The sequence below is a fragment of the Abramis brama genome, assembly GCF_963993115.1.
Source record: "Abramis brama genome assembly, chromosome: 22".
NCBI classification, from domain to species: Eukaryota; Metazoa; Chordata; class Actinopteri; order Cypriniformes; family Leuciscidae; genus Abramis; species Abramis brama.
The window spans coordinates 5,365,839-5,392,656 of NC_139984.1; the positions used below are offsets into that span (position 1 = coordinate 5,365,839).

Here is a 26,818-nt window from a genome sequence, read left to right on the forward strand (position 1 = left end):
GAGTGATTTCTGAAGGATCATGTGACACTGAAGACTGGAGTAATGATGCTTTGATCACAGGAATAAATTACATTTTAAGATATACTCACATAGAAAACAGCTGATTTACACTGTATTACTGTACGTTTGATCAAATAAATGCAGCTTTGGTGAGCAGAAGAGACCCCCAAATAAAGATAATCAACAGTATGACACATATTACACTCAACTGAGCTCAATCTATTTATTTTTACACCATTTTACTTATTTATTGGCCATTGTAATGTAGTTGGCCATACATGTAAATAATTATCTATCAATAAAATAAAATCCAAACCCCAATTATTGTTTCGATCCATATTCAAAGCTGCTTATTCTTTGATAAGTTCTCTTATTTCAAAATGTTTAGTCCTTTTATAAACATAGAGAGGCAGTATAGTGTTATCCATCCTCAGAACTGAACGTCATAACATGATAATATCATTGTAGGTCACAAACGAAATAATACTTTGTGATCATACTGACCAAAGCTCTCACAGCTCCTTATTCTTAAAGTGACAGTCCCGTTTTTTATCCACACTATGGCAGTCAATGGAGTGTACATTTGTGTACACACATTCTTCAAAACATCTTTTGTGTTCAGCAGAAGAAAGAAATTCACACAGGTTTGGAAAAACTCAAATGATGACAGACTTCAGTCGTGAGGTGTGTGTGTGAGACTCACTCTTTGCTCTCGTGAGCGTTGGTCTGTGGCACCGGCTCAGTCAGCTTCATCTCAAACTCGTTGCAGCGCAGAGGAACCTGCTGGTAATGTGTGATGAGCGCAAACAGAGTGTCGAACACCAGGTTATCCGTCAGGTAGAACTTGGGGCTGCCGGCTTCCTGGCGAGAGTGAATCCTGCAGTGCTGAACGCGACCGGACCGCCTGAGGAGGGAGGGGAACAGAAACCCTTTTACTTTACAGATCTGTTTCCAAGTAAGCCATCGGTCAGCTGCTACCCTGTGCCCGTGATGAGGTCAGGTTGTTGTTACCAGAAGGAGAGTGTGTAGTCTCCCACGAAGGTCTCGCTCTCGCGCACCAGGAAGGAGCCGTCGGGCGCCCCGGTCTCCAGGCAATACTCCGACAGCAGACGCTCCGCGATCTGACGCCCGTCGCGTCCCGCGCCCAGCTTACCGTGAAACCACTTCTCCGTCACGTGCTGGTCCATGCCGTTACTGATCTAAAGAACACAAGAGTTCAATCACACTAATGCATTCACACAGAAACCACTTGCTAAATTACCAATGGTTTGCTTTTACCGTGAGGGTGATATAGCGATTAACTAATATAAATGTCAGATTTTGGACGCACTGCGGTTTAAAAACAAGTGATTTTAAACTGTTGAATCACAATAAGCAGCTAAAAAGAGAGCTATTTTCGCTATATAAGAGCGCTGATGGTTTCTTAGAGACACACACATGAAGCCGCTGCTCATGGAGCCCGTGAGGACTGAACCAGAGCCCGTCTACGGAGAGCCTGCCCACTCCCTATAAGTCCTATTGTACCGAATTTTGGTTGTAGTTCCACCAGAGCTCCACTGGGGGCGATCGCCCATGAGTGCAGACTGAATGGGAGTCTATGGGGCTAGACGGCTAAATGTGTCTCTTTCACCCGATTGCCGTTGAGAAATCTCGGATTTGATTGTAGGTTTTGCAAGTTCAACATGGGTTATAGGTCGGAAGTTGAATGAACGAGTACTTATGTCCTTTCGATTTCTTACAGGTTGAGTTGTTGTTGCCCATAACACGCTAGCATTCTGCTAATGAACGCTGATTGGTCAGTGAAGGACTGATTACGACCAGAGATACCGCTTGATGGCCGTGTGTGTGTGTGTGTGTGTGTGTGTGTGTGTGTGTGTGTGTATTTTCGGCGTGGTCTTTTAAAACAACAAAACAAACCCTCTTCTAGCACGTGTATTTACCTGTGTCAGCTGTGTTGTGTATTTACCTGTGTCAGCTGTGTTGTGTATTTACCTGTGTCAGCTGTGTTGTGTATTTACCTGTGTCAGCTGTGTTGTCGATGCCTCGAGTGAAAAGAAAGTGCAGAGCGCGAAAGCACCAGAGTGAGTGAAGGATTGCCGTAAAGCAGTATCTCTGGTCGTACGATGTGTATGACGTCATTGACACTTTAAAAGACTTTTTAAAGCAAATAACTGACTCTAAAAAAAATGTAAAAAAAAAAATCGAACACCCAGCAGTGTGTGATTTCTTTGCATCTCCTTTCGAATACAACATTCAAAATTACTAGACAAAAAATGATATCTTGAGAAAAGTGGATTTGATGGGTATAGGCGCCATAGACCTCCATTCATTCTGCACTCGTCCTGTGAGCGCCCCCATATGGAGCCAGAGTGGAACTGCAGCCAGTTCAGAAGCCGGAAGTTTCCTGAGAGTGGAACTTCTCGCCTTATTAGACATTCTCTGACTGAACTGAGGGCTTTTTGCCGCCTAATTGGGTTTGAACAGTTAAGCACACACTTATGTGTCAGAGTGACCATGCCTTTGCCAATGCCAAGTATCCTCATAAACACAGACATTCATGTCTTAAGTGAACATAAACCAGAAAAGAACGTAAAAGAAACCAGATGTGTGTCAGTATATTAGATCCGTGCATTCGCTCTTAAAGTGACAGCAGCCTAATATTCCTGTCATTAATGTTAATCCGACAATAAAAGAAAAAGATAAAAATCACTCACTGCTTTTGACTGAATGCCTTTAGTAACTTTAATAAGAATAAATGTATATTTAATGTACACAGTGTACATTGACTACAATTTAATTATACATAAACTATACGTTTTTTCAGCTAGGTCTACGTTAGTTAGGCTAGTTTTATAGAGATATTGAGAGTTATGAAATTTCAATGATATCAACAATTTTTATATCATAAAAACCTAATTTTAAGCAAAACAACTATATTGTGATATATATCATTATCGTGAAATAAAATTGCTGAGATTAAGATTTTGGTCATCTTGCCCACCTCTAATGTGAATTGTGTGAAAGCTATCAAAACTAACCACTTGTTAAACCAACAAATTGGAAACAATACTGTATATTCATCAGCGCTGAGGAAGGTACTTTAAAGTATTTTGAGCATTAACCTTGGCAATAAAAAAATAACTGAATCGAAAGCAGCACAGGAACTTCTGGGGAAACAGAGCTGGCAGAAACCTGTGTTAAACAGCTGATAGTACAACACGTTTAATGATGGCTCAAAGCATTAGCAAGTTGTGTTTCAAATGTACAACGTAGCTAAAAAAGGTCATAATGACCTGGCTGCTTGTTGGGGGAAAAAGGACACTTTATATTAAAGGGGTGGTTGATTATGATTTGACTTTTCTAACTTTAGTTAGTGTGTAATGTTGCTGTTTGAGCATAAACAACATCTGCAAAGTTACAACACTCAAAGTTCAAAGCAAAGGGAGATATTTGCTTTTAAAGAAATTGCTTTTTAAGGACTACAACAAACGGCTGGTAGAGACTACAACACATTCCTCCCGGGTTAGTGACATCACCAACCCTAGAATTTACATAAACCCCCTGAGCATGATTTATAGATTATCAAGACAAAATATGCTAATCAATGACTAGAAGATAACTACACATAAGCTTCATAAATTCATCAACTAACCATTCAGAAATGTCCTGTTGCTTCTACATGTTGCCACTTCTTCTTGAGTCTCTCCATCATTGTCTGACTCCGGTTTGAACATAAAAGGCTAAACGTTTTTGAAATTTCCAGTGCATGTGTGTGTGAGGTAAAAGGACACACGCTGTTGAAGCTCCGCCCCCTGGGAGCAGCAGCTCATTTGCATTTAAAGGGACAGGCACAAAACGGTGCGTTTTTGCCCAACCTCAAAAAGTGTCAATTTTAACATGCAATATAAATATATCTGTGGGGTATTTTGAGCGAAAACTTCACATACACACTCTGAGGACATCAGAGACTTATTTTACATCTTGTGAAAAGGGCATTATACCACCCCTTTAAGTGTCTTTAACTACTATATACTTCCATCAAAACACTTGTGCTGCTATTGAGGAGGATACGGGTACGTTTAGAGACAGGTTTGGGGATATGGGTCTGTTTAAAGTGTCAACAGTGCAATTATAGATGTTATAACAGAAATATATTACACCTGCAGGGTTTTTTTTGTGAATACAAGTACAATGTACACAATAAGTGCATTGTACCAAATTATTCATTTAAATATTATATAAATGATACACTTAATATTAAGTGGGAAAGCTGTAAGAAAGAAAGCTGTTGCCATAATGCTGTTTAACGAGTAGACAAAGTGCGATACCATTTTCAGTGATAAACCTACTCTTACAATAACGGCTCTTATTAATAACCCTCTGCCGATCCGACCGTCCGTGAGCTGTCAAAAGTGAATTTCTCGGCCCAGGAAACTCAGTCCTAACTAGAGGTCTTCACGGGTCCAAAAATTCGTGCCCGAACCCGAAAGGGACCCGGAATGTGCTACACCGAACCGACCCGGACCCGTCTATTATTTCAAAAGCTATACCCGGACCCGTGCAGATCCGAGAAATGCCTAACCGGACCCGACCCGGACCCGTCTATTATTTGAAAGCTGGACCCGGGAAGACACAGACCCGACTGGACCCGATTGTCACATATTCCACCTTAAACTGCTATTACAAGTCAATAAACCTGTTGCGAAAAATACAACTTTTTGTCTTACCTAATTTAAGGAGCCGTAGTAGCGTAGTAGTCTCCTCTCCCTTCCTTGTAACGCTAACGTTACCTGACTGGCTGTGATCATGCATTACAATCCTCCGACAAGAAAGTTATCCATGTTATTCCTCTCGTTATTTCAAGTCCAAGCTTAATCCACTCATTATTTCAGCTTCAAAAATCCACTTGATGTCACGGTGACGGATGACAAATGCAGCTTTGCACATGTAACTTACATTCTGACTCGAGTTAACTCGCATAATAACTTTTGACTAATAGTCATAATAACTTTGACTGTTTGCCCTTTTGAACTATAATAACGATTGCTCGTTCAGTGCCATGGCCGCTGACGTTATTTATTTGCTATCATCTCCGTGCTCTCTGCTCTGCATCGAGTCTGAATCTGACCACTAAAACTTTAAGATTTAACAAGACGGTTAATTTATATTGTAAAATCTAAAGCGCGGTTTGGCGGTCCCTCACTGAAGCTCTGGTAACTGGTTGCCATAGAAACATGACACGCGCTTGAGACTGCACGTGCGCGCTAGCTGGATCAACCTAAAATATGCTTTTTAACGCAATTTATTTTGAGTGTTCTAATTTTACAAGTTGCAAGTTACAAAAAAAAAAAAAAAAAAAAAAACACAAGCAGTGTCTAATCACGGCCTGGTTTTCTCCGAGTCTGATCTGATGACTCCGATCGCACGGGTATTATTACACACAATGTTAAACAGACCCGGGACCCGAAGTAATAGATTCGGACCCGACCCGGACCCGGCTGATCATTTAAATCAGTGGTTCTCAACTCCAGTCCTCGGGACCCACTGCTCTGCACATTTTGTATGTCTCCCTTATTTAACACACCTGAATCAGATCATCAGCTCGTTAGGAGAGACTCCATGAACTGAACTGAGTGTGTCAGATAAGAGAGACATACAAAATGTGCAGAGCAGTGGGTCCCGAGGACTAGAGTTGAGAACCACTGATTTAAAATATAGACCAGAACCCGTACGGGTCCTGGGTCGGGTCCCGGGTCTCGGGTTCACTGTGAAGACCTCTAGTCCTAACCTTAACTCGAACCCCCATTGGTCATTTACACATACTAACGACATTGTAACAATACAAAGAAAATGAAACTTTAAAATGTCTACGAGGATCCACAAGGACCCCATTTTGAAACTAGCTGAGCAACTGTAAACCTGTTACTGCGAACTGCAGACGGTCAGTCCGTGTGTTTTCCTCACCTCTCTGTGCTCCTCCTCATCCTCGTTCCCTTGATTACTTGACGTCTCCTCAGAATAATAGATCTTATTGCTGGTCAGGACGAAGAAGTGAGGGTACCACTCCTGTGAGGACGACACCAGCGCACATTCATCATGAGATCATCATGCCAGCAGATTAAACCGTCCTGTAAGAGTGGATGAAGAGGATCTCACGTGGTTGATGGGGTCCTCCAGGTACAGGATCCCGTTCTTGATGGAGTTGCTGATGTCGTTCTCCGAGTACGGCGTTGAAGACGAGACCTCCTCGTACGCGCTTCCCTCCGCTAGTTTCTTGTGCTGAACACATCAATTCAACAATAAACAGGCCTTGTTGAGCAACCGGCTGGAGTGGCCAAAAACACCGTTTCCTGTCACATGACCAATGACTCTCACCTTGATTAGGATCTTCCTCTTGAGCTGATTGGGCGAGGGCAGGCCGTCCGCTGAGATGTCCACCGCTTTGGTCAGGAGCATCTCTCCAAACACTTTCTTAAAGTGGGAGGCCATGTTTCTCTGCTGGACTATACTGCAGTGGTCCTCGATGGAGAGGATGATGGGATAGCTGCATGCAAACACAAGCAACGTAATCAGATTATCGCATACCGCACATTCTTGAAAAGATGACCATATCTAATCATCACACGAGCGCGGGCGTCATGTGGGTTTGGCCAGAGACACTCACTCAGACGTGACGAAGGCGTGCTCTTTGATGGTTTGAAGCACGTCGATGAACTTGATCTTGGTGGTGAGGGTGTGACCGTGGTAGATGACAGGCATGCCTTCAGGACCGTCCCAGCAGTCCACTGCAAAACACACACACACACACACACACACACTATAACTGCCTGAAACACAACAACATGCCACAAATCATAAAACTTGCTATAGTAGTCAAGTCACCTTTATTTACAGAGCACTTTATACAATACATATTGTTTTAAAACGGCTTTATAGGGATAAACAGGAAAATAATGATTCAATGATGCAAACCGAGTTCTGCTGTAAAGTAGCTCTAAAAGACAAGAGTAAACATTATTCAGTTGAAATAGAGTCTAATAAAGTCTAGTCTTATAGTTGTAGTTGTGATAAATATTTCTAGTTTACAAAAACAATATTCACTGCTTAAAAATAAGCAAAAATAAAATACAATTTAATTGTTATATATTTCAGAGTTTTATGTTAGTTTGATTGTTTATTTTTTACATTTGTAAAAATTTAGAAAATTAATTACAAATAAATAAGGAACAAGAATAAAATAAAAATAAACAAACCAACCTAAACTAACAAACAAATCCATTCATTTTAGATATATTTTTTTTATTTACTTTTTATTGTATCCCAGAGCGACGCTAAAACTGCAGTATAGTTATTTATTTTATTATGCCACAAATCATAAAACAATATTCACTGCTTAAAAATAAGCAAAAAATGAAATGCAATTTCAGAGTTTTATGTTAGTTCGATTGTTTATTTTTTATTATTTACATTTGTAAAAAAATGTGAAAATTAATTACAAATAAATAAGGAACAAGAATTAAAAAAAAATATTTAAAAAAACAACCTAAACTAACAAACAAATCCATTCATTTTAGATAAAAAAAAAAAAATAAAAAAATATCCCAGAGCGACGCTAAAACTGCAGTATAGTTATTTATTTTACTATGCCACAAATCATAAAACAACAGATCTGGCCATGTTAGTCCTACGGTTATAGATCTGAAATACATAATAGTTCTAATTTCAAATGAGACAAATTTCAGCTCCTAAAATAAATAAATCAAACAAAAATAAATAAAAGCATAATTTAATTGTTATAGATTTCTGTGCTTTTTGTTTGTTTATCGCTATTGTGCGTGTCCTGTCCAGTAAATCCAGAAAATGATTTTTAAAAAAGAAAAGAAAAACAAATCAGAACAACAAAAACAAACAACCCTTATCAAACAAATAAAAACAAACTAACAAACCAAAAGAAAAAGAAAATAATTTCAGATTTTTAACTTTTTCTTTTTTAAATCCCAGAACCTAGGACACTAAAACTGCAGGATATTTATTTTTTATTATTTACCATTTCAATAATATATGCATAGTGTCATACTGTTGTAGGCTGCTAGTTTTACTACTGGGAGAAAGTATTTATGATATATTGTTCAATGCAATTATTGCAAAAAGGTATTTTCAGCATGTTAGTTTCTGGAATGGTAATATTTTAGAATCTATTTGTATATGAAGCATTGCTCATTACTAATAATAGTGTTGCGCTGTGACTTACACTCGATGCATCTGCAGCCCATCCGCAGACAGCGGGCGTACGCCTCCAGAGACGACTCGCTGGAAAACTGGTCTCCCGTCAGATAGCTAAAAATACCAGCACACACACGTCAGACCTGTCTGCATTACTCCATACACACCTCACACCTCAGCATCAGTGGCACTTTCACCTTTATTACAGCTTATAGACACTGCAGACGCTGTACAAACACGTTCAAAAATTCTTTCCATTCTGTCAGTCTTTATCTGGTTCCCTTTGAACCACCTAATAGCTTTATAATCTAGTCATACCAGACAAACAAAAAGCAAAATACCAACATTTAAAATCAGTCCTGATTGAAAGACACCACACAACATAGTAAGACTATGTCTACTATATATGAAATGATATAGAAATCTGTCTTAAGCAGTATCTGATTTGCTTATTGTAAAATCTCTCAAAGATTATCTTATTAAAATAAACGATAAGCATAAAATAAGTAGGAAGTAGCAATTCCAGTGCAACACTTCCCGTAGTATAACTGAGAATTTTACATCAAGATAAATAATAGATCTTTTTAAGGAAGTAAATAAAGGAGGCAAAATAGTTGCCACACACACACACACACACACACAATTTGTTCAAGTACCAAAGTGTATATTACCGATTTATAAAGCTTACAAAGACAAAAACCCAGAGTGTGTGTGTTCTCATATGAGTGCGGACGTGAGGGCAAATAGTTTTTCAGTCCAGCATGTTGATGCCAAGTTTGAATCAGTCTCACCGATAAGGCAGATAAAGACCGTGAGCAGCTTCGTGAAGACCGTGTCTGTTTTAAATCCTCAAAGGGGAGCCATCCAATCCAAAAAACGGCAAGCTCCACAATTGGTGCTTTTCCATTACCAGTACCAGCTCAACTGAACTCAGCTCGGCTTTCGCTCCATTTTCCATTGCAGATAGTACCTCCACAATAGTACCTCCACAATAGTACCTCCACAATAGTACCTCCACAATAGTACCTCCACAATAGTACCTCCACAATAGTACCTGGTCGTCATAGCGACGCCGCAGGAAACTGCCGTGACTTAATCTTCTACGCGAGACACACCCGCTACCCACACACACACAGGACAATGGAGGAAATCGAGTGTCTGCTGTTTTTGGATGTTTTTGTTTTTTATTCAGGATACTCCGTCTGGCGCGTGCAATGATGACGCAGTGAATAGTGACGATTCTCTCTGACCAATCAGCAGTCTGCCGTGTTTTCACGTCACATTTTAGTATCGCCTCAGCTCGCCTAGAACCTCGCCGGAGGTGGTACGAAAAAAAGTACCTGGAAGCAGGTACAGGTACAACTTTTACACAGTGGAAAACCAAACAGAGCCGAGTCGAGCCGAGCCGAGCCGAGGCGAGCTGGTACTGTGTAGTGGAAAAGCGCCAAATGAGATCCACCAACATATTTCGGTCCCAAAATCTAGTCCACTCAAAAATCCCAGGGTTTGATATGTACGTGCAAACAATCGGCGCCCAATGACGGTCTGTCCGCTCCCCATATACTACAGTCTTCCTCTATAGGATGACGTGTCGTTGCGCTATGCGAGGTCACCCTCTCGAGAGTTCGTTACAGAGTTAAAGACCTATACACGAAAAAACAACATCCCATGAAGACATTATAATGACTACCAATACGTAGGTCAATCACAATATAAATAATCTCCCCCTTATGAGGCTTTGCTACATAGACTCCATGATTCTCTGGAAAGTGGAGGCTGCATTTCGGAGACCATAAGGCATAACCTGAAATTGAAATAGCCCTTTGGTTGTACTAAAAGCTGTTTTGGCTTTACTCTCTTCCTCCATCTCTACCTGCCAATAGCCAGACTGCAGATCTAAGTTAGTAAATACTAACTTAGATCTGGCGTCCAAGGACTCAAGGATGTTGTGAATGATTGGCATTGGATAAGCATCCGGTACTGTTTTACTGTTTATTTTCCTGTAGTCCACACAGAACCGGTACGAACTATTAGTTTTGGGGACCAGGACGACAAGGGAGGCCCAAGGTGAGAAGAAAGGCTCAATGATATTGTCTTTGAGCATTTGGCCTACATGATCTTCAATAATATGTTTCTTGAAGGGAGATAACCGATAGGCTCTGGATTTAATTGGCATTGTGTCAGATAACACAATTTTATGTTTCTCCATTGCAGTCCTTCCCAAGATACTGGAGGTTGTATGAGGCCAAGCAGCCATCAGCTTCTGCAGCTCCTCAGGTTTATCTGAGTCCAGTCCTGGTGCATCTTCAGATATCAGTGGTTTGAATGGAGGTTCCCAGGAAGGAGGTAGGGCATAATAAAGGTTTGTAGTGACAGTTTGGATGAGGGTTTCATCAGCAGCAATGTTAGAAGTCCCCGGAGCACTCTCATCTGGTAAGAAGGTATAATAATCATAACCTTCCATCAGTTTTCAGGCCATATCTGTTTTGGCCAACCTCCAAGATAGCTTCTGCAGCTCTCAAAAAGTCCAGACCTGTTATCAAGGGGAAGGCCAGGTGAACATCTTTCAGAATATACGTGTTCAATCGACCACTATGCCACTTATAACTGATGCTTTTTTGATCAATCGCTTGGTGCACTTGTCCATCAGCCAATATGAAACGTTGTGGATGTCCAGCCGAGCACCACAGCACGTCTCCTCCTAATGATCTCCACAGACTCTCTTGCATCAAAGTAAATGTACTTCCTGTGTCAGCAACTGCCTTTATCTCTTTATTCTTTACCGTTACAGGGATCAGCAAGAGGGATGACACTGAGTGAGGTTGTGCTATGTTCAGTCCAGCCAGATGTTTTGAAGTACTACGTTCAGGTTGTTTCTTATCAGTCTTTTCTTTGCTGTTATAACGGTCAACCATTTTCCAGTAGTCTTTAGCCCCCATGCAGTCCTTTTCCACCATGGAACCCACCTTTACCAACTGTTCAATCGTCCTCACCGTGCCTCTGAGACATCCTGCATCCTGTTAATGTTATTCAGAGCACGACTCACTATTTCATCCTCTGAGATATCCGATTTCCATATAATCCGATAATCATAAGCAAAATCCCTCAAACGTTGTCCAGGTTGTTGAACCATCGATCTCAGCTTATCTTCCACCTCAGTGAGGTAATCCTCAGGTAGAAATGCTGTCCTGAACGCTTTTTTTGAAGGATTGCCAATCGGAGACCTTCCTTTTCTCAGCGTTCCACCAGCTCAGAGCAGGACCACGCAACACTGTGCTCAGGGTCCCAATGAGCTCTAAACTAGGAAGCGGTCAGATTTCCAAGTAATTTTCACACTGATCAATGAAGGCGAGTACATCAGCAGTCTCACAAGACTCAACAAAGATGGGAAATTCCAGACGAATCGGTGGCTGAGCACAAAATGAAGAAACAGCTGTAGGGTTTTACACAGTTGCGTATCAACAGGTGAAACATCATACGTAACATCGATAGATTTTCTGGGAGGTTGTTTGACTCTAATGGCTGGAATTGGGGTTTTAGGAGCATCAACAGACGACAGGGAAGTAACTGGAGTGTAAGGTTAGTGTCTGGAGAAAGAAGGTGTACTTGTAAATCGCAGCTTTTTTAAATTGATCTTCCCACCTTCTCGTCTCTCCTCAGAAAACAGTCAGCCACTCTTTCCAACTTCTCCAGAGATTTCTGGAAATATTCATCCAACTCCGCCAAGCTAGAGTCCATGGCATCACGAAAACTTGTTTCTCTATTTAGTGCACTCTCCACAGATTGTATAAAATCATGTTCCCCCGCCTGTACTCCAAGAGCCAATAAATCCAACTTCATTTTGTCTAAATCTGCTTTCATCATTTGCATGTCATTAACATCACATTCATCTTTCTCTACTTCATCATCAACATCAGAAATGTAAAGAGAACTCAACATGGATGTTACTTCAGCAGTAGGAGTGCGTCTTGTAACAAATGGACCAGCCGAGAAATCTATATTAGGTGTTACCCCAGCAGTATCCACCACTTTGTCAGAATTATTACTGGGAGTCGATGCAACTTGGTTGTTAATACAAGTAGCATCTTGAACAATTGACATGTGTGTGTTACTCTCTATTTTCTCCATTATGACAAATACACTGAATATCCACTAAAGTAAAACCACAGAACTTCCCTGTATGGGCCACCACTATGGAACACTTCCCGTAGTATACTGAGAAAAAAAGCACAGACCTTTATGTTCAGATTATGCATAATAGTAAAACTGTGACATCTTAGAGAAACTTGTACTGTGCCAACTAACTAAACCAACTAACCAACCAAGCAAGCAACCAACCAACTACCTAACTAACCAACTCCTCCCCTTATAACATTTTGCCTCTTTGAGGTTGATTAAATTTATATTCTTACCAACCAACTAAAACTAAAAACAAACAAAGAAATAAACAAACTAACTAAACATCTAACCAACCAACTAACTAACTCTTTCCCCATCCAACATTCTGGCTATTTAGAGGCTGATTGAATCTATACTCCAACCAACCGACCAAACCCTTCCCCATCATCTTACATTTTGGCTCTTTGAGGGAGAATCATTTTATACACTAACTAACTAGACACCCAACCCAACCATCCTCCATCATCCTCTAGCACAGGGTGTGTAATCCTGCTAATAGAGTCACGGGACACTGGCCATCCAGGAACAGGTCTGGACACCCCTGATCAAACCTTCTTTTCTTTGAGGGGGACTGATTTTATACACTTACTAACCAACTAACCAATCAACCAACCAAACCTTCCACCATCATCTAATATGTTGATTCTTTGATGGAGAATCACACCACCCAACCAAATAACCAACCAACCCTTTCTCCATCATCTAACATTTTGTTTCTAACAGCTAACTAACTAACCAACTAACCAAACCTTCCCCGATCATCTAATAGTTAGTTGGGTAGTGTGATTCTCCATCAAAGAAAAAAAAAAAAAAAGTTTGGTTAGTTTGTTAGTTGTTAGAAACAAAATGTTAGATGATGGGAAAAGGGTTGGTTGGTTAGTTAGTTGGGTAGTGTGATTCTCCATCGAAGAACCAAAATAACAAACCAACCAAACCTTCTCCCATCATCTAATTTTTTTGTTCTTTGATGGAGAATCACACTACCCAACTAACTATTAGATGATCGGGGAAGGCTTAGTTAGTTAGTTAGTTAGTTAGTTAGAAACAAAATGTTAGATGATGGGAAAAGGGTTGGTTGGTTAGTTAGATAGTTGGGTAGTGTGATTCTCCATCAAAGAACCAAAATAACTAACCAACCCTTTTCCCATCATCTAACGTTTTTTACTAACTAACTAACTAACTAACTAACTAACTAACTAACTAACTAACTAACTAACTAACTAACTAACTAACTAACTAACTAACTAACTAACTCTCCTCCCCCGCCAGTGGGACATTAGCCCTCCAGGAGCAGGTCTGGACACCCCTGATCTAACCGGGTGTTTGATCCAACTAAACAACCAACTAACCCTTTCCCCATCATCTAACCTTTTGGGGGATTATACACTAACAAACTAACTATCTATCTATCTATCTATCTATCTATCTATCTATCTAACCAATGGATGAACTACAAAAAAAAGGATGGACGTTATCTAGAGACCACTAGTTACTAGATACCCCATAGAGAGAATTTTAATAAACATACAGCCTCTTAAAAGTGTCAGTTTAACCAGAACTGTTCAGTTGAATCCTGAAAATGTGCTTCAGTGAGCGGCTCACAGGGAACAGCGATCACGCCTCTACTCACGTGTTGTGGGACGAGGAGATCCAGTAGTGGGACAGGGGGTTGTTCATGTCCTCTGGCCGCACTTGATCGAGCTGCGAGTCCCAGATAGTGTTCTCTTTAGAGAACAGGTACGTGAGGAACTGAGAACCACAAAACATGTTAATGTCAGCATGCAGCACTGCTGATGTACACATAAACAACACTAAAACCACTCAACCGCTGTAGTGCTCCAATCTTCATGAAACGGTACAAATACGACAAGGGGGTTTTTATCAGTAAAGGAACATGAACCAGGAAATGCTCTTTTCCTATTTTCATTTTGTAAAGAAGAAGCAGAATAATTTTTTTACTTTGTAGACACCTTTATGATCTGTGGGTAAAATAGCTACTCCAATTATTTACTAAAAATAAATGAGGAATGCGTGTCAAATTTAATTGTTTTATAAACATTTTCTCTCAATATTAACTATATGCAATGAATATGATCACGTAAGAAAATAACTAAGTTTAATACAAACACCTAATTTAAATAGTTCTTGCAAATAATAGATTAGGAATTCATAAGCAACTAATAAGTAGAGGCAGATAAACATATCAAAGAAACAAATCTGCGGTGACACGATACTGCAGTGAAGCAGGAAGTGGTGATGCGGGTAAAGCTTGGCGCTTGCAATGCTTGTTATGGGTTTGATTCCCTGGGAACGCTCATGCTGAGTAAATGCACTAGTCACTTTGCATAAATGCGTTTGCCAGAAACATAAATGTCAATGTAAATGTCACCTCGTCTTGATGATAGTACGGCTGCTCGATCTCTCGCAGAGGATCCTTCAGGTAGTGGAACATAAACTCCTGCACCTTGTTACTGTCTGTGGCCCAAAGCTCCTGAGGACACACACACACACACACACACACACACACACACACACACACACACACACACACACACACACACACACACACACGGTTATTACCAAACATCTGAAGTACAGATTCTCTTCCTACAACAACCCACTCTACTATACAAACATATGCATCCAATTAATGTGTAAATACAGTGACGGCTCGTTTGCTTTGAGCAATAAAGTGAAAAAAATGCATATCTAACCTTCTGATGTTCAATTAGGAAGTTCTGGAAGTCCTCCAGTGAGATCTTCTGTTCTGGTCTCTCAATAAACCTGTCAGAAACACACAGATCAGTGTTACAGCCTCGTGTCTGGAAACCCAACAGATGTTCTAGGATGTCTGATAACAATTCAGATACATTATATAAACTATAATAAATTACCATTTACTAATAGGTCTTTTTGTGCACAGTTCAACAAACTCTTTCCCCATCTTACATTCTGGCTCTTTGAGGGAGAATCAATTGAAATGGTACCCAACTCACTAATCAACCAACCAACCAAATTGTTAAAATGATCTGATAACAATTTAAATATATATCATAAACTATAATAAATTACCATTTATTAAAAGTGTGCACAATTAATAAGTTTAATATAATAGTAATAGTAATATAATAGCCTAACACTTAAAATAGTTCAATCAAATCCCAATAAATAAATTCTGCCCTATATTATTTATTACTGAATATTCTGTTTTACTTGTAAATATATCTTATTATGAAAGTTAAATGTGTTGTAAATGATCATTTATGTCATTCCTCATTAAATTCTTCAGCTTGAAAAAGAGAAAGATAGAGAAGTGAGTGAACACCTTTGCAGAAGTGGAATCTCCATCTGTAAAGAAACAGAAAAAAATGCTTATTATGTGAATAATACAATTAATACCCGATCTTGTGACTGTAGCGATTTCAGCTCCAGTACAGTAAAACACCGCGGTAAAAGCATCTGCAGCTCTACATATACAGACCCATCAGACGCTAATCAGCTGATGAGATAGCAAACATCTACTCAAGTGATTCAACCTACACACACACACCCCTTTGAGTGTAAGGGTCATCAGTGCTGTGTGTGTGTGTGTGTGTGTGTGTGTGTGTGTGTGTGTGTGTGTGTGTGTGTGTGAGTGGCCTAATGGCTTTCAGCCGATAGATCTTGTGGCTTTTTAAAAGGGCCAGTATTGACGCGAAGGCCATTTGAGAAGCGGGGCAAACTGATGGGGTTTGAGTGGCTCTGAGGAGGGCTTCGCCTCCACCAACACACAAATAAACCTGAACTCACTGATTTCTGTGCATCAAACATCAGGCTGCGGTACAGCTGGGCGAAATGACTATACGACACATCTCCATTCCTCAGCTCTCCATCCTAACCAAGAAACCACAGAAAACACAACCAATATTAATAAAACGTAAATGTAAATGTAATAACAATTGTATTAACATGGAGTAAATAAATACACAATATATCCAGTGATGTTACTGCAGTTAACGGTGTAACCAAAAATAATCGAACCACATGGTATATAAACATTATACAATAAAAATCACCTAAACGATTAATTCTACACTAATATGAGAAGTGAGTGGAGAGAAGTTACCGGAAGTTTCTCTCGCAAGAACCTCATATTGGGAACCCTGTAGTTGACTTGACACAGCATACTCTTCAGATCCTTACAGGAAATCCTGCCAAACACAGAGCGTTTGGGAATGTGGTTATGAAAGGGCTTCACATGAGGATGCCTAGTTTACATCAATCGGTTTTATTCCTCTAATCAGTAAAAACATTCATTACTCAAAAAACGAATCTAAAGTTATGTATAATGTACAAACGTTTTATGTATACATGTACACATCTATGCCTGTTGTGTGTATAATACAGTACTGTTCAAAGTTTGGGGTCAGTGAGAGTCTTTTCAAAGAAAACTAATACTTTTATTCAGCAAGGACCCACTAAACTGATCAAAAGTGACCGTAAAGACAATGTTACAAAATTATTCTATTTAAAATGCTATTATTTCTGTTCATCAAAGAATCCTGAAACATTATTTATCACAGTTTCCACAAAAATATGAAGCATTTTCAGCATTGATGATAATCAGTTTCTTGATCATCAAAAGATTATTCATTTCTACTGTGTATGTCACTTTTGATTTAGCCACACACAAGCTGAAAACGTCATGTTTCTCATCCACACACACACGTCCACCATTTCAACTGAATACGACACCTCACACACCTCGTGTGTCTTTCACTCGCTCTCTGTGTATTTACCTTCACACACACACACACACACACACACGCATGCGCATGCTCTGAGCTTTGTTTCCTGTTGCAGGATGTGCCTTCTCTGAGCTCTATTTACCCAACAGGAGTGTGTGTGTGTGTGTGTGTGTGTGTGTGTGTGTGTGTGTGTGTGTGTGTGTGTGTGTGTGTGTGTGTGTGTGTGTGTGTGTGTGTGTGTGTGTGTGTGTGTGTGTGTGTGTTAATAAGGCCAGGTATCTCTGAGTCAGCCATTTCTCCCCTAAAGCATATATCACAACGTAGATAAATCGAAAGGAAGATGAGATTATAAGAATCGCTACGTCAGAGAAACATCTCAAACACACACTATCTGTGTGTGTGTCCCTCAACATGATCGTGCGCTACACCAGTTTCTCTACAGAGAGAAGTGCGGGCCGATGACATTCACACGTAACACACCTGTCTTCCCTGTTGCGATCCACCGCGTGAAACTGCTTTCTCAGCCACCTATATAAAAGAGGAAAAAGTATTAATACATTAATAATGTTGTTGTTGCTTTTCACTTTTTAAAATTCACAATTATCTAGAGTTTTAAGTCACGTGACTGTCGCAGAGACCTGGGGGGAAAAAACATCCATAGAAGTGCAGAACAGGCCGGACGATTTTCAATTTCATAGGAAAAATCCCTAAAAACAGCAGGACTTTATAGAACGCTTAACATAAGAAACACTTAAAGTGCCTTAATGTACCGAAACACTGATATTAAAAGATCAAATTCAGTGTGCATCTTATTAGAAATACATTAGAGCTGCAAGATTCTGGATTAATTGAAAAGCAGGATTTTTTCGTTCTAAATCGAGATTGTGATTTTCCCACGATTCTGAACAGACAACTAAACAAAATAACCTGTAGTTTACTAGAGGTTCTGACAAAATGTGAATTTCTGTTAATTAATGTAGTTTTTTTTTATTTAGTTTTTTTTATGAATGAATGATTCAATGACTAAATAATTCACTTGTTTCCTTACTGGATGAATCAGAGTTTTTGAATGAATCTCTTGACTTCAATTGTTTCATTACTGGATGAATCAGTGTTTTTTGAATGAATCTCTTGAATGAATGATTCAATGACTCTCTCAAAGACTTGTTTCATTACTGGATGAATCAGTGTTTTTGAATGAATCTCTTGACTTCAATTGTTTCATTACTGGATGAATCAGTGTTTTTTGAATGAATCTCTTGAATGAATGATTCAATGACTCTCTCAAAGACTTGTTTCATTACTGGATGAATCAGTGTTTTTGAATGAATCTCTTGACTTCAATTGTTTCATTACTGGATGAATCAGTGTTTTTGAATGAATCTCTTGACTTCAATTGTTTCATTACTGGATGAATCAGTGTTTTTGAATGAATCTCTTGACTTCAATTGTTTCATTACTGGATGAATCAGAGTTTTTGAATGAATCTCTTGACTTCAATTGTTTCATTACTGGATGAATCAGTGTTTTTTGAATGAATCTCTTGAATGAATGATTCAATGACTCTCTCAAAGACTTGTTTCATTACTGGATGAATCAGTGTTTTTTGAATGAATCTCTTGACTTCAATTGTTTCATTACTGGATGAATCAGTGTTTTTGAAGAATCTCTTGAATGAATGATTCAATGACTCTCTCAAAGACTTGTTTCATTACTGGATGAATCAGTGTTTTTTGAATGAATCTCTTGACTTCAATTGTTTCATTACTGGATGAATCAGTGTTTTTGAAGAATCTCTTGAATGAATGATTCAATGACTCACTCAAAGACTTTACTTGTTTCCTTACTGTATGAATTAGGCTGCATCTGAAATCACATACTTCCCTACTATAGTGTGTGAAAAACAGTACGTGACAAAAGCAGTATGTCTGAATGCACAGTACAGTAGCGCCAACAAAAAGTCCCGGATGACCTTTTATCCCAGTACTTCTGTGATCAGCAGGACTTTATTTTACAGTCCTGTTCCCCATGTACATACAATAACTGGGTAATAACTAGGAACTAACCCTAAAGCTAACCTTAACCCATGCAGTTACCTTATATTACCCAGTGCTTTCTTCGGCAAGTACGTACGTACAAATACTGTAAAATAAAGTGCAACTGGAAAGCCTTGTTTTGTCTTCAGGTTAGTGTTTCCATAAGGCTGTGACGTCACTCTTTAGGCACTCGTTACACTTGACATGTGAACCCAGAGCTTAATGGTTACCGTCAGTCAATATCTACTGGGAGAGGGGCACGTAGAGGTCAAAGGTCACCTTTCTATCTGCAGGGGTGTGGGGGAGCGTAACGTATCCGACTGCAGCCAGGTCAATCCCTTCACCCACATGACCATCTCCTCGTCTGAGGTCGCTGCGGGACACAGACAGAGGAACACAAGCGTGAGTGTGTGTGTGTGTGTGTGTGTGTGTGTGTGTGTGTGTGTGTGTGTACTGCAACTCTAATACGCTTTGATTTGGATTTCTCTGGACGCTCACCTGCCAGACTGAGCGCTTTGAGCCGAAACTCCGTCCCGTAGAGGATGACGAAGCAGTGGGCCTGGTCGGGCCGCGTAGACACTTCCTCCACATACCGATCGAAGTCCCGGGACTTCTGCCCCGTACGGATCTCCTTAATTTCCCGGATATCAACTGAAAGGGACACGAGAGACAGACTTCAGTCAATCATACATGTCTTGCACACATTCACCCTTGTGGTTAAGGTGCTCGGAAACATGAAAGATGTTTTCACCAGAACGAAACTAAACCATTTTATCAATTTATCTTCAACTAGAGTTGTGAATCTCTGGGTTGAGGTTTAGTACATACACTACCTTTAAAAGTCTGGGGTCTGTAAGATATTTTTTGTTTGCTTCTGAAAGAAGTCTCTACTGCTCACCAAAGCTGCGTTTATTTGATCAAAACCAGGGTAAAAATTACAGTAATGAAATGAAACATTTAAAATAACTTTTCTATGTGAATATATGTTAAAATGTGATCAAATCTGAATATTGAATTACTCCAGTCTTCAGTGTCACATGATCCTCATGAAATCATTCTGATTTGATGATCAAGAAACATTTCTGATTATTGTTAACATTTCAATGTTGAAAACAGCCGTGCTGCTTCATATTTGTGTGGAGACTGTGATACTTTTTTTCAGGATTCTCTGATGAAAAGATAAAAAGAAGAGCATTTATTTGACTCTTTAGTAGCACTATAAATGTCTGCTTTGGATCAATCTAATGCCTTGCTGAATAAAACCATTCAATTCTTTCACATACACAAAAAACATACGGTTACACTTTATTTTAAGGTGTCCTTGTAACCGTGTAATTATACATTTAAGTACTGAGTAATATTAACTAACTGTGTTCTTATACCAGTTTAGGATTATGTTTGTTGTAGGGTTAGTTCCATGTAATTACATGATTTATAGTTATTACTACAGTAACTACATGTAACGTGTAACGTAAAATAAAGTGTTACCAAACATACTGTCCCCGAACAGTAGTGTAGCTCAATAATTCGATCAACAATTTAACAACAGTTAGATTCAGTATTTCTTTATTGGAGAAGGTTATTTAAATACTTTCCCTAATGCATATAATGCATATATAATGCACATTACCTACATAAACACACACGCTATTAGAAACACAACAAACAGTGCAATACTAAGAGTGTGAGGACTACATGTGTGACCAGAGAAGTGAACCTGCATCTCCCACATGAGCACCACAGCTCAACAAGAGAAGACGGGATAAAGGGATTTCATCTCAATATTTCTATTCATCAAATATTATATTATATAATATATTCATGTTTATGACACGTCTGCCTATACCTAACATAAACAATGATAAATGACAAATACAAGATTATACTTTCAGGGTTTTTCAAAATGGTCATCCACACACACACACACACACACACACACACACAGTACAAAGTAGCGCGTCCATGTACACTGCTAGCCCAGTACTGACAATTATCCAGAATAAATATGAAAAAACAGATTGTAATCCTATTTACCCATGAAATAAAAAATAATAATAATAATAATAATAATAATTCAGGACAGATCATTAAAAAAAAAGTGCTTAGAAACATTTTATATTTAAAAATCTGGGCCTGTATTCATAAAGAATCTTAATGCAAAGAGTAGCTCCTAGTGACAAAATTCTAAGAAAATTCTTAGAAATGTGGGCGTTTAGAAAAAATCCTAGTAAAGAAAAAAGTAATTCAGAAAGCATCTTAACCCTTAAAAGAGGTCTTAAGGTCAAAATTGTTAGGAGCACGGATGAGGACTTTTAAGAGGCTTAAGAGTTTCTTTAGCAGAGGAGAAAATGACAGAAAGACGAAGAAGGAGAAGAAATGTGTTGCAGACAATGGATGACAGTGAGTTAATAAGACGCTATAGATTAGATCGTGCAGGGATCATGTTTGAGACTGATCTTATTAGAGACACGCTAATATCTCCGACACAGCGATGAAATGCCATAGCGCCCGAAATGAAAGTAATCACTACATTACGATATTTGGCAACTGGGAAAATTCCATGTTTGATACATTAAAACCAACATTCAAACCACCACTTAAATAGACATGCCAGTAATCAGTGTAATTGGAAAGAGTGGAACAATTTTTATCATTCTAAGCCAATCAAATACCTTATAGGAAATTAACAGCATGGTAAATAAAAAGGATTTATATACACATATATAATGTGTGTGTGTGTGTGTGTGTGTGTGTGTGTGTGTGTGTGTGTGTGTGAGAACGGTCAAATAGGAAAAATTATGCATGTAATTTCAAAGTGAAGGCTTAGAATAGACACTATACTTAAAATCACCTTTATCTTCCTTCTTGGACAACCAACCAATCACAGTCTTCAAAAGATTGTGTCATAGCAACGGGGTCAACCCCGCCTCCTTACTAAGATGAAAGTTTTTGTCTTTTCCTTACTCAGAGTTGCTCTCAGATCGGTCCCGAAACGCTCTTAAGTTAAGACTCCTACGTAAAAGTTTTTAAGCTAAATTAAGAGTTTTCTGAGAGGAATCTTTATGAATACGGGCCCTGTACATTTATATGTAAAAACTCACTGAGTGACTGATTTAAAAAGTGAAAAACAGAGAAACATTACGCATTACAAATAAAGTGGCAGGTCTATTATTTCGCATTTACACTTCAAGACTTAATGCACAGATTATTTGACACACAGTATCAGACGTCCAGTTCCGTCCATTGCCATGTTTATCACTGTCAATCGGATTCAATCGTGGTCGTCAATCCAGAAACTTGACAAATATATTATATACAGAAAGCGGCCATTGTGTTCATGAGATACGTCTATGATCGGCTACATTGCTGAACGCTTGCAACAACACGCTGTAGACAGAAACCTTCGATGTCACGGGAGCGTTTGAAAGCAGCAGATATCATGTTAAATGATCAAACAAATCATATTCATTTGATTAAATTATTAATGTTTGTGGCCGCCAAAATACTTTCAGAGCAGGAAAAACTCTGACTTTTAAATAACAGGTTCTAGTGCGCCTGTATGTTAGCAAAGCCTAAAATTAACTTCAAAATGTGCCAAGTAAGAAGAAAAGTTGGCTCTGTGTAAATAAAACAAGTTATTTCACTCGCTGGAACAGATATTCATTACAAACTATGACATGTTTAAGCCAAATTACAACATTACTTAAAGTGCCACTATTTTAAAGGCTCCTGATGTTGTTTCGGAGTCTCCTACGAACAGGTTTACATGCATCCAAGGTCACAAAAACACGTTTTATCATAATAAACACAATGCGGCATCAACTTGTGATTGTGTTGCGATTCGTCAAACTCTCTAGCTCTGAATCAATTCTTTATTGTGCAGTTTGATCTATAAAACTTTGAAGACTTTTTACATTCACAAACCGCTATATTACACACTGCATAAAAAGGGAATAAAATATTATATATATATATATATATATAAAGCATAACGGGGCATAATTTAAGCCAAATTAGGGATAATCTGATTCTGAATCTTGTAAAATCACTGAATAGAATAAAAACAGCTTTTATCGTTAATAAATATTTATGGCTGGTTAATTCTTTATTTACCTATTGGAGGGCGGGAGGTTAATTTTGCACTCTGCCTGTAAGTCTCAGCAGAAAGAGAGTGTGTGTGTGTGTGTGTGTGTGTGCTGAACACACTCCCCTGTTTCTCCTCTCTCTAACCGCACTCATCCTGTGCCGCTCTGACAGAGTCTTGTAAGAGAAACGCAGGTGTCATTAACTAAGAAACTGAATGAATATCTTTAGTAACATCAATTTCCTCGTAATCTCACGTTATAAACACAGCAAACACTGGCAGGCCACAGCATAAATATAAGTTTATATTGGTATAGTTCTGGATCTCTAAAAACGTCTTTTTCTAAGTTTAAACTTTCTTGTCCTGGACTTTCTGGATCAGGAACACAAAGCAACATCCCATCTACACTTACTGATCGCATTACACAGTAACACACACTGATCTGTTCACACTGCGCTGAACTCGTCTGCTGGATATAACTGGAGTGTGTGTGTGTGTAGTTCTACACTAGCTCAACATTTTAACTTCTTATAACCTACAATCATATGGCTACTACAACGCCACTGTTCTGTTTTATTCATTTATTCAAACATACAGACAGAAAATTCTGTATCTGAGACTCCATATTAATTTATTATTATGTTGTCTTGTGTAGAGCTGCTTATAGACGAATTGAACTTCTCATAATTGATGAACTTTACAGTTATTGACCTGAATTAACACTGAACAACGGCACTATTGCACACAGCAGAACTGAATCTGTCTCATTTGATCAAGTTGTCATAACTGATCATTATTTGCACGTTTATCAACGTGAAGCTGCTTTGCAACAATGGGTAATGTGTAAAGAGCTGTAAAAATAAAGCGGACTTGACCTATTATGATATTTATTGTGACTACAGAATCATTTTTAATAAGAGTGACACTCATACATGACGGTTCAATGAAGAACGTGTAACATTCATGGAGCCTTTCCATTGGACGAAAGGTCCTTTAGTGAAGAACTGATCACTGAAAGATTCTTTGAAGAACCAAAAATAGTTCATCGCTCTGAAAACCCCACATTTACATTATTTTTAAGAGTGTACAGTTGTGCCAATACTATCTATTAGTGATTTTATTATGATATTGGATTGATTTGGATTGTCGCTATGGCTGAAAAACTAAAACGTATTTATTTTAATTATTTCAAAATAAACTGGAATTTCTGAAAGACATTATTTCCATTAAAGGGAAATAAGTAGGTTTTCAAAACCACACAAGAGCACTCAACAAATTAATAAAATCCAAACAGCATGCATAGCATTCTATTACTTATTGCTTCATGACATTGACTGTTTAAAAATCACACTAATAATAATAATAACAACAACATTCTTCAAGATTTTAACAAATGCCTGACTTTGTGATTTGAAGTAATGTTTTCCCCCCTCATCTTATTTTCATCAAAATGTGTGTTAATCAGTTCTTGCCCCCTAATAATCCACTAAACGATCAAGATTTGATTAGTCGGTTAGTCACAGGAAAAAAAAAAAAAAAAACTCCACAGGAAGTGAAGTCACACAGTCCGTGTGGGACAGATCGTTAACGGCGGGTAATTACAGTGTCGGCCAGGAAGTCAAAATCATCCATCGACCTCAAATATGCCTTATCATTTGAAAACTACTTTTATTTGTGTACACTCACAATAACAAGGAAACGTTGTGCTTCAGTAAAATAAAGAAAACAAGCAGGATGCTCTTTCTGCCACGGTCTCTGTGAACTGGAGTGCGTCACAGAAATGAACCGAAACTCAGCGTATATGGGCTACTTGCCTCACAGACAAATATATCTATAGAAAGCTTGAAATGTCTAAACCAACCAATTCAAATACTCTGATTATGTAATCCGTATGAAAGGTGCATTTCTCTCTGAAGGCGCATTTACTACACTGAGGAGATGAAGAGTCGTCATCGTCAACTTCATCTCTGCAGCCGACACTGACTCAGAAAACACTAGTTTATTAATAAACAATTAAAATGTCTCCTTTCTATCATTTCCGACACATTCATAATCATTAGGCTTCTTTTGCGGCGAGCTTTATGCGTGCGCTTGAGCGAGGAATAGGCAGCGTTGGGTAGAAACTGATTAATATGGATTACTGAAACTTAAATACTTGTAATTCAGAATCAGTGTGAGATTTATTGTATGATTTCACATACAAGGATTTTGTCTTGGTGACGGAAGCTTCCAGTGTACAGACAGAATGACAGCAACAAGACCATTAATAAAATAATTTAATAAAAATAAATAAATAAATATTTAAAAATACACACACACACACACACATATATATATATATATATATACAGTACCAGTCAAAAGTTTGGAAACATTACTATTTTTAATGTTTTTGAAAGAAGTCTCTTATGCTCATCAAGCCTGCAGTTAAAAAAACAAACAAACAAAAAAACAGTAATATTATGAAATATTATTACAATTTAAAATAATGGTTCTCTTTTTTAATATATTTTAAAATATATTTATTTTTGTGATGCAAAGCTGAATTTTCATCAGCAAGTACTCCAGTCTTTGGTGTCTTATGATCCTTCAGAAATCATTCTAATATGATGATTTGATACTCAGTTATTATCAATGATGGAAACAGTTGTGCTGTTTAATATATTTTTTTGGAATACTTTTTTCAGGATTCATTGAGTAAAACGTTAACAGCATTTATTCATAAAAACAGCATTTATTCAAAATAAAAACATTTCTAACAATATAAATCGTTACCATCACCTTTTATGAATTTAACGCATCCTTGTTGAATTAAAGTACTAATTTCTTTTAAAAAAAATAGTTATTGTTCCCAAACTTTTGAACGGTAGTGTATATTGTTACAAAAGATTTCTATTCTAAATAAATACAGTTCTTTTTAACTTTTTATTCATCAAATAATCCTGAAAAAAGTATCTCAGGTTATAAAAAAAATATTAAGCAGCACAACTGTTTCCAACATTGATCATAAATCATCATATTAGAATGATTTCTGAAGGATCATAAGACACCAAAGACTGGAGTACTTGCTGATGAAAATTCAGCTTTGCATCACAAAAATAAATATATTTTAAAATATATTAAAAAAGAGAACCATTATTTTAAATTGTAATAATATTTCATAATATTACTGTGTTTTTTTTTTTTTTTTTTAACTGCAGGCTTGATGAGCATAAGAGACTTCTTTCAAAAACATTAAAAATAGTAACGTTTCCAAACTTTTGACTGGTACTGTATATATATATATATATATATATATATATATATATATATATATATATATATATATATATATATATATATATATATATATATAAAAATACACAATATACAAAATAGACTATATATGCAAGTACAGGTATGTTAAATACAATGCAAATGAATGTGAATGGTTTGGTTTGCTAAATAAATATGAGTATAATAGTGTTTTGGCCCGAGGGGCGTTTAGCTGTGGATGAGGTGCCTGGGGTCAGACACTGTTCTTGTGTCTGGCTGTTCTGGTGCTCTGTAGCGTCGGCCAGACGGTCACG

The 26,818-nt window shown here is 38.1% G+C and overlaps 1 protein-coding gene across 2 annotated transcripts in view; it reads right to left on the bottom strand.

The window, feature by feature from the left end:
* Positions 1 to 26,818, bottom strand: part of plcg1 (phospholipase C, gamma 1) — a 59,522-nt gene that overhangs the window by 23,268 nt on the left and 9,436 nt on the right. For both annotated transcript variants that reach the window (XM_084097918.1, XM_084097917.1), the window contains exons 3-18: positions 19,664 to 19,816; positions 19,445 to 19,538; positions 17,610 to 17,657; positions 16,508 to 16,592; positions 16,192 to 16,275; positions 15,728 to 15,750; positions 15,117 to 15,186; positions 14,792 to 14,893; positions 14,033 to 14,151; positions 8,252 to 8,337; positions 6,665 to 6,785; positions 6,376 to 6,544; positions 6,157 to 6,279; positions 5,965 to 6,066; positions 1,012 to 1,199; positions 704 to 904 (exon numbers count right to left, since the gene is read on the bottom strand). In XM_084097918.1, coding sequence (XP_083954044.1) covers positions 704 to 904; positions 1,012 to 1,199; positions 5,965 to 6,066; positions 6,157 to 6,279; positions 6,376 to 6,544; positions 6,665 to 6,785; positions 8,252 to 8,337; positions 14,033 to 14,151; positions 14,792 to 14,893; positions 15,117 to 15,186; positions 15,728 to 15,750; positions 16,192 to 16,275; positions 16,508 to 16,592; positions 17,610 to 17,657; positions 19,445 to 19,538; positions 19,664 to 19,816 — 1,768 coding nt within the window. The remainder of the gene's footprint in view (positions 1 to 703; positions 905 to 1,011; positions 1,200 to 5,964; positions 6,067 to 6,156; positions 6,280 to 6,375; positions 6,545 to 6,664; positions 6,786 to 8,251; positions 8,338 to 14,032; positions 14,152 to 14,791; positions 14,894 to 15,116; positions 15,187 to 15,727; positions 15,751 to 16,191; positions 16,276 to 16,507; positions 16,593 to 17,609; positions 17,658 to 19,444; positions 19,539 to 19,663; positions 19,817 to 26,818) is intronic.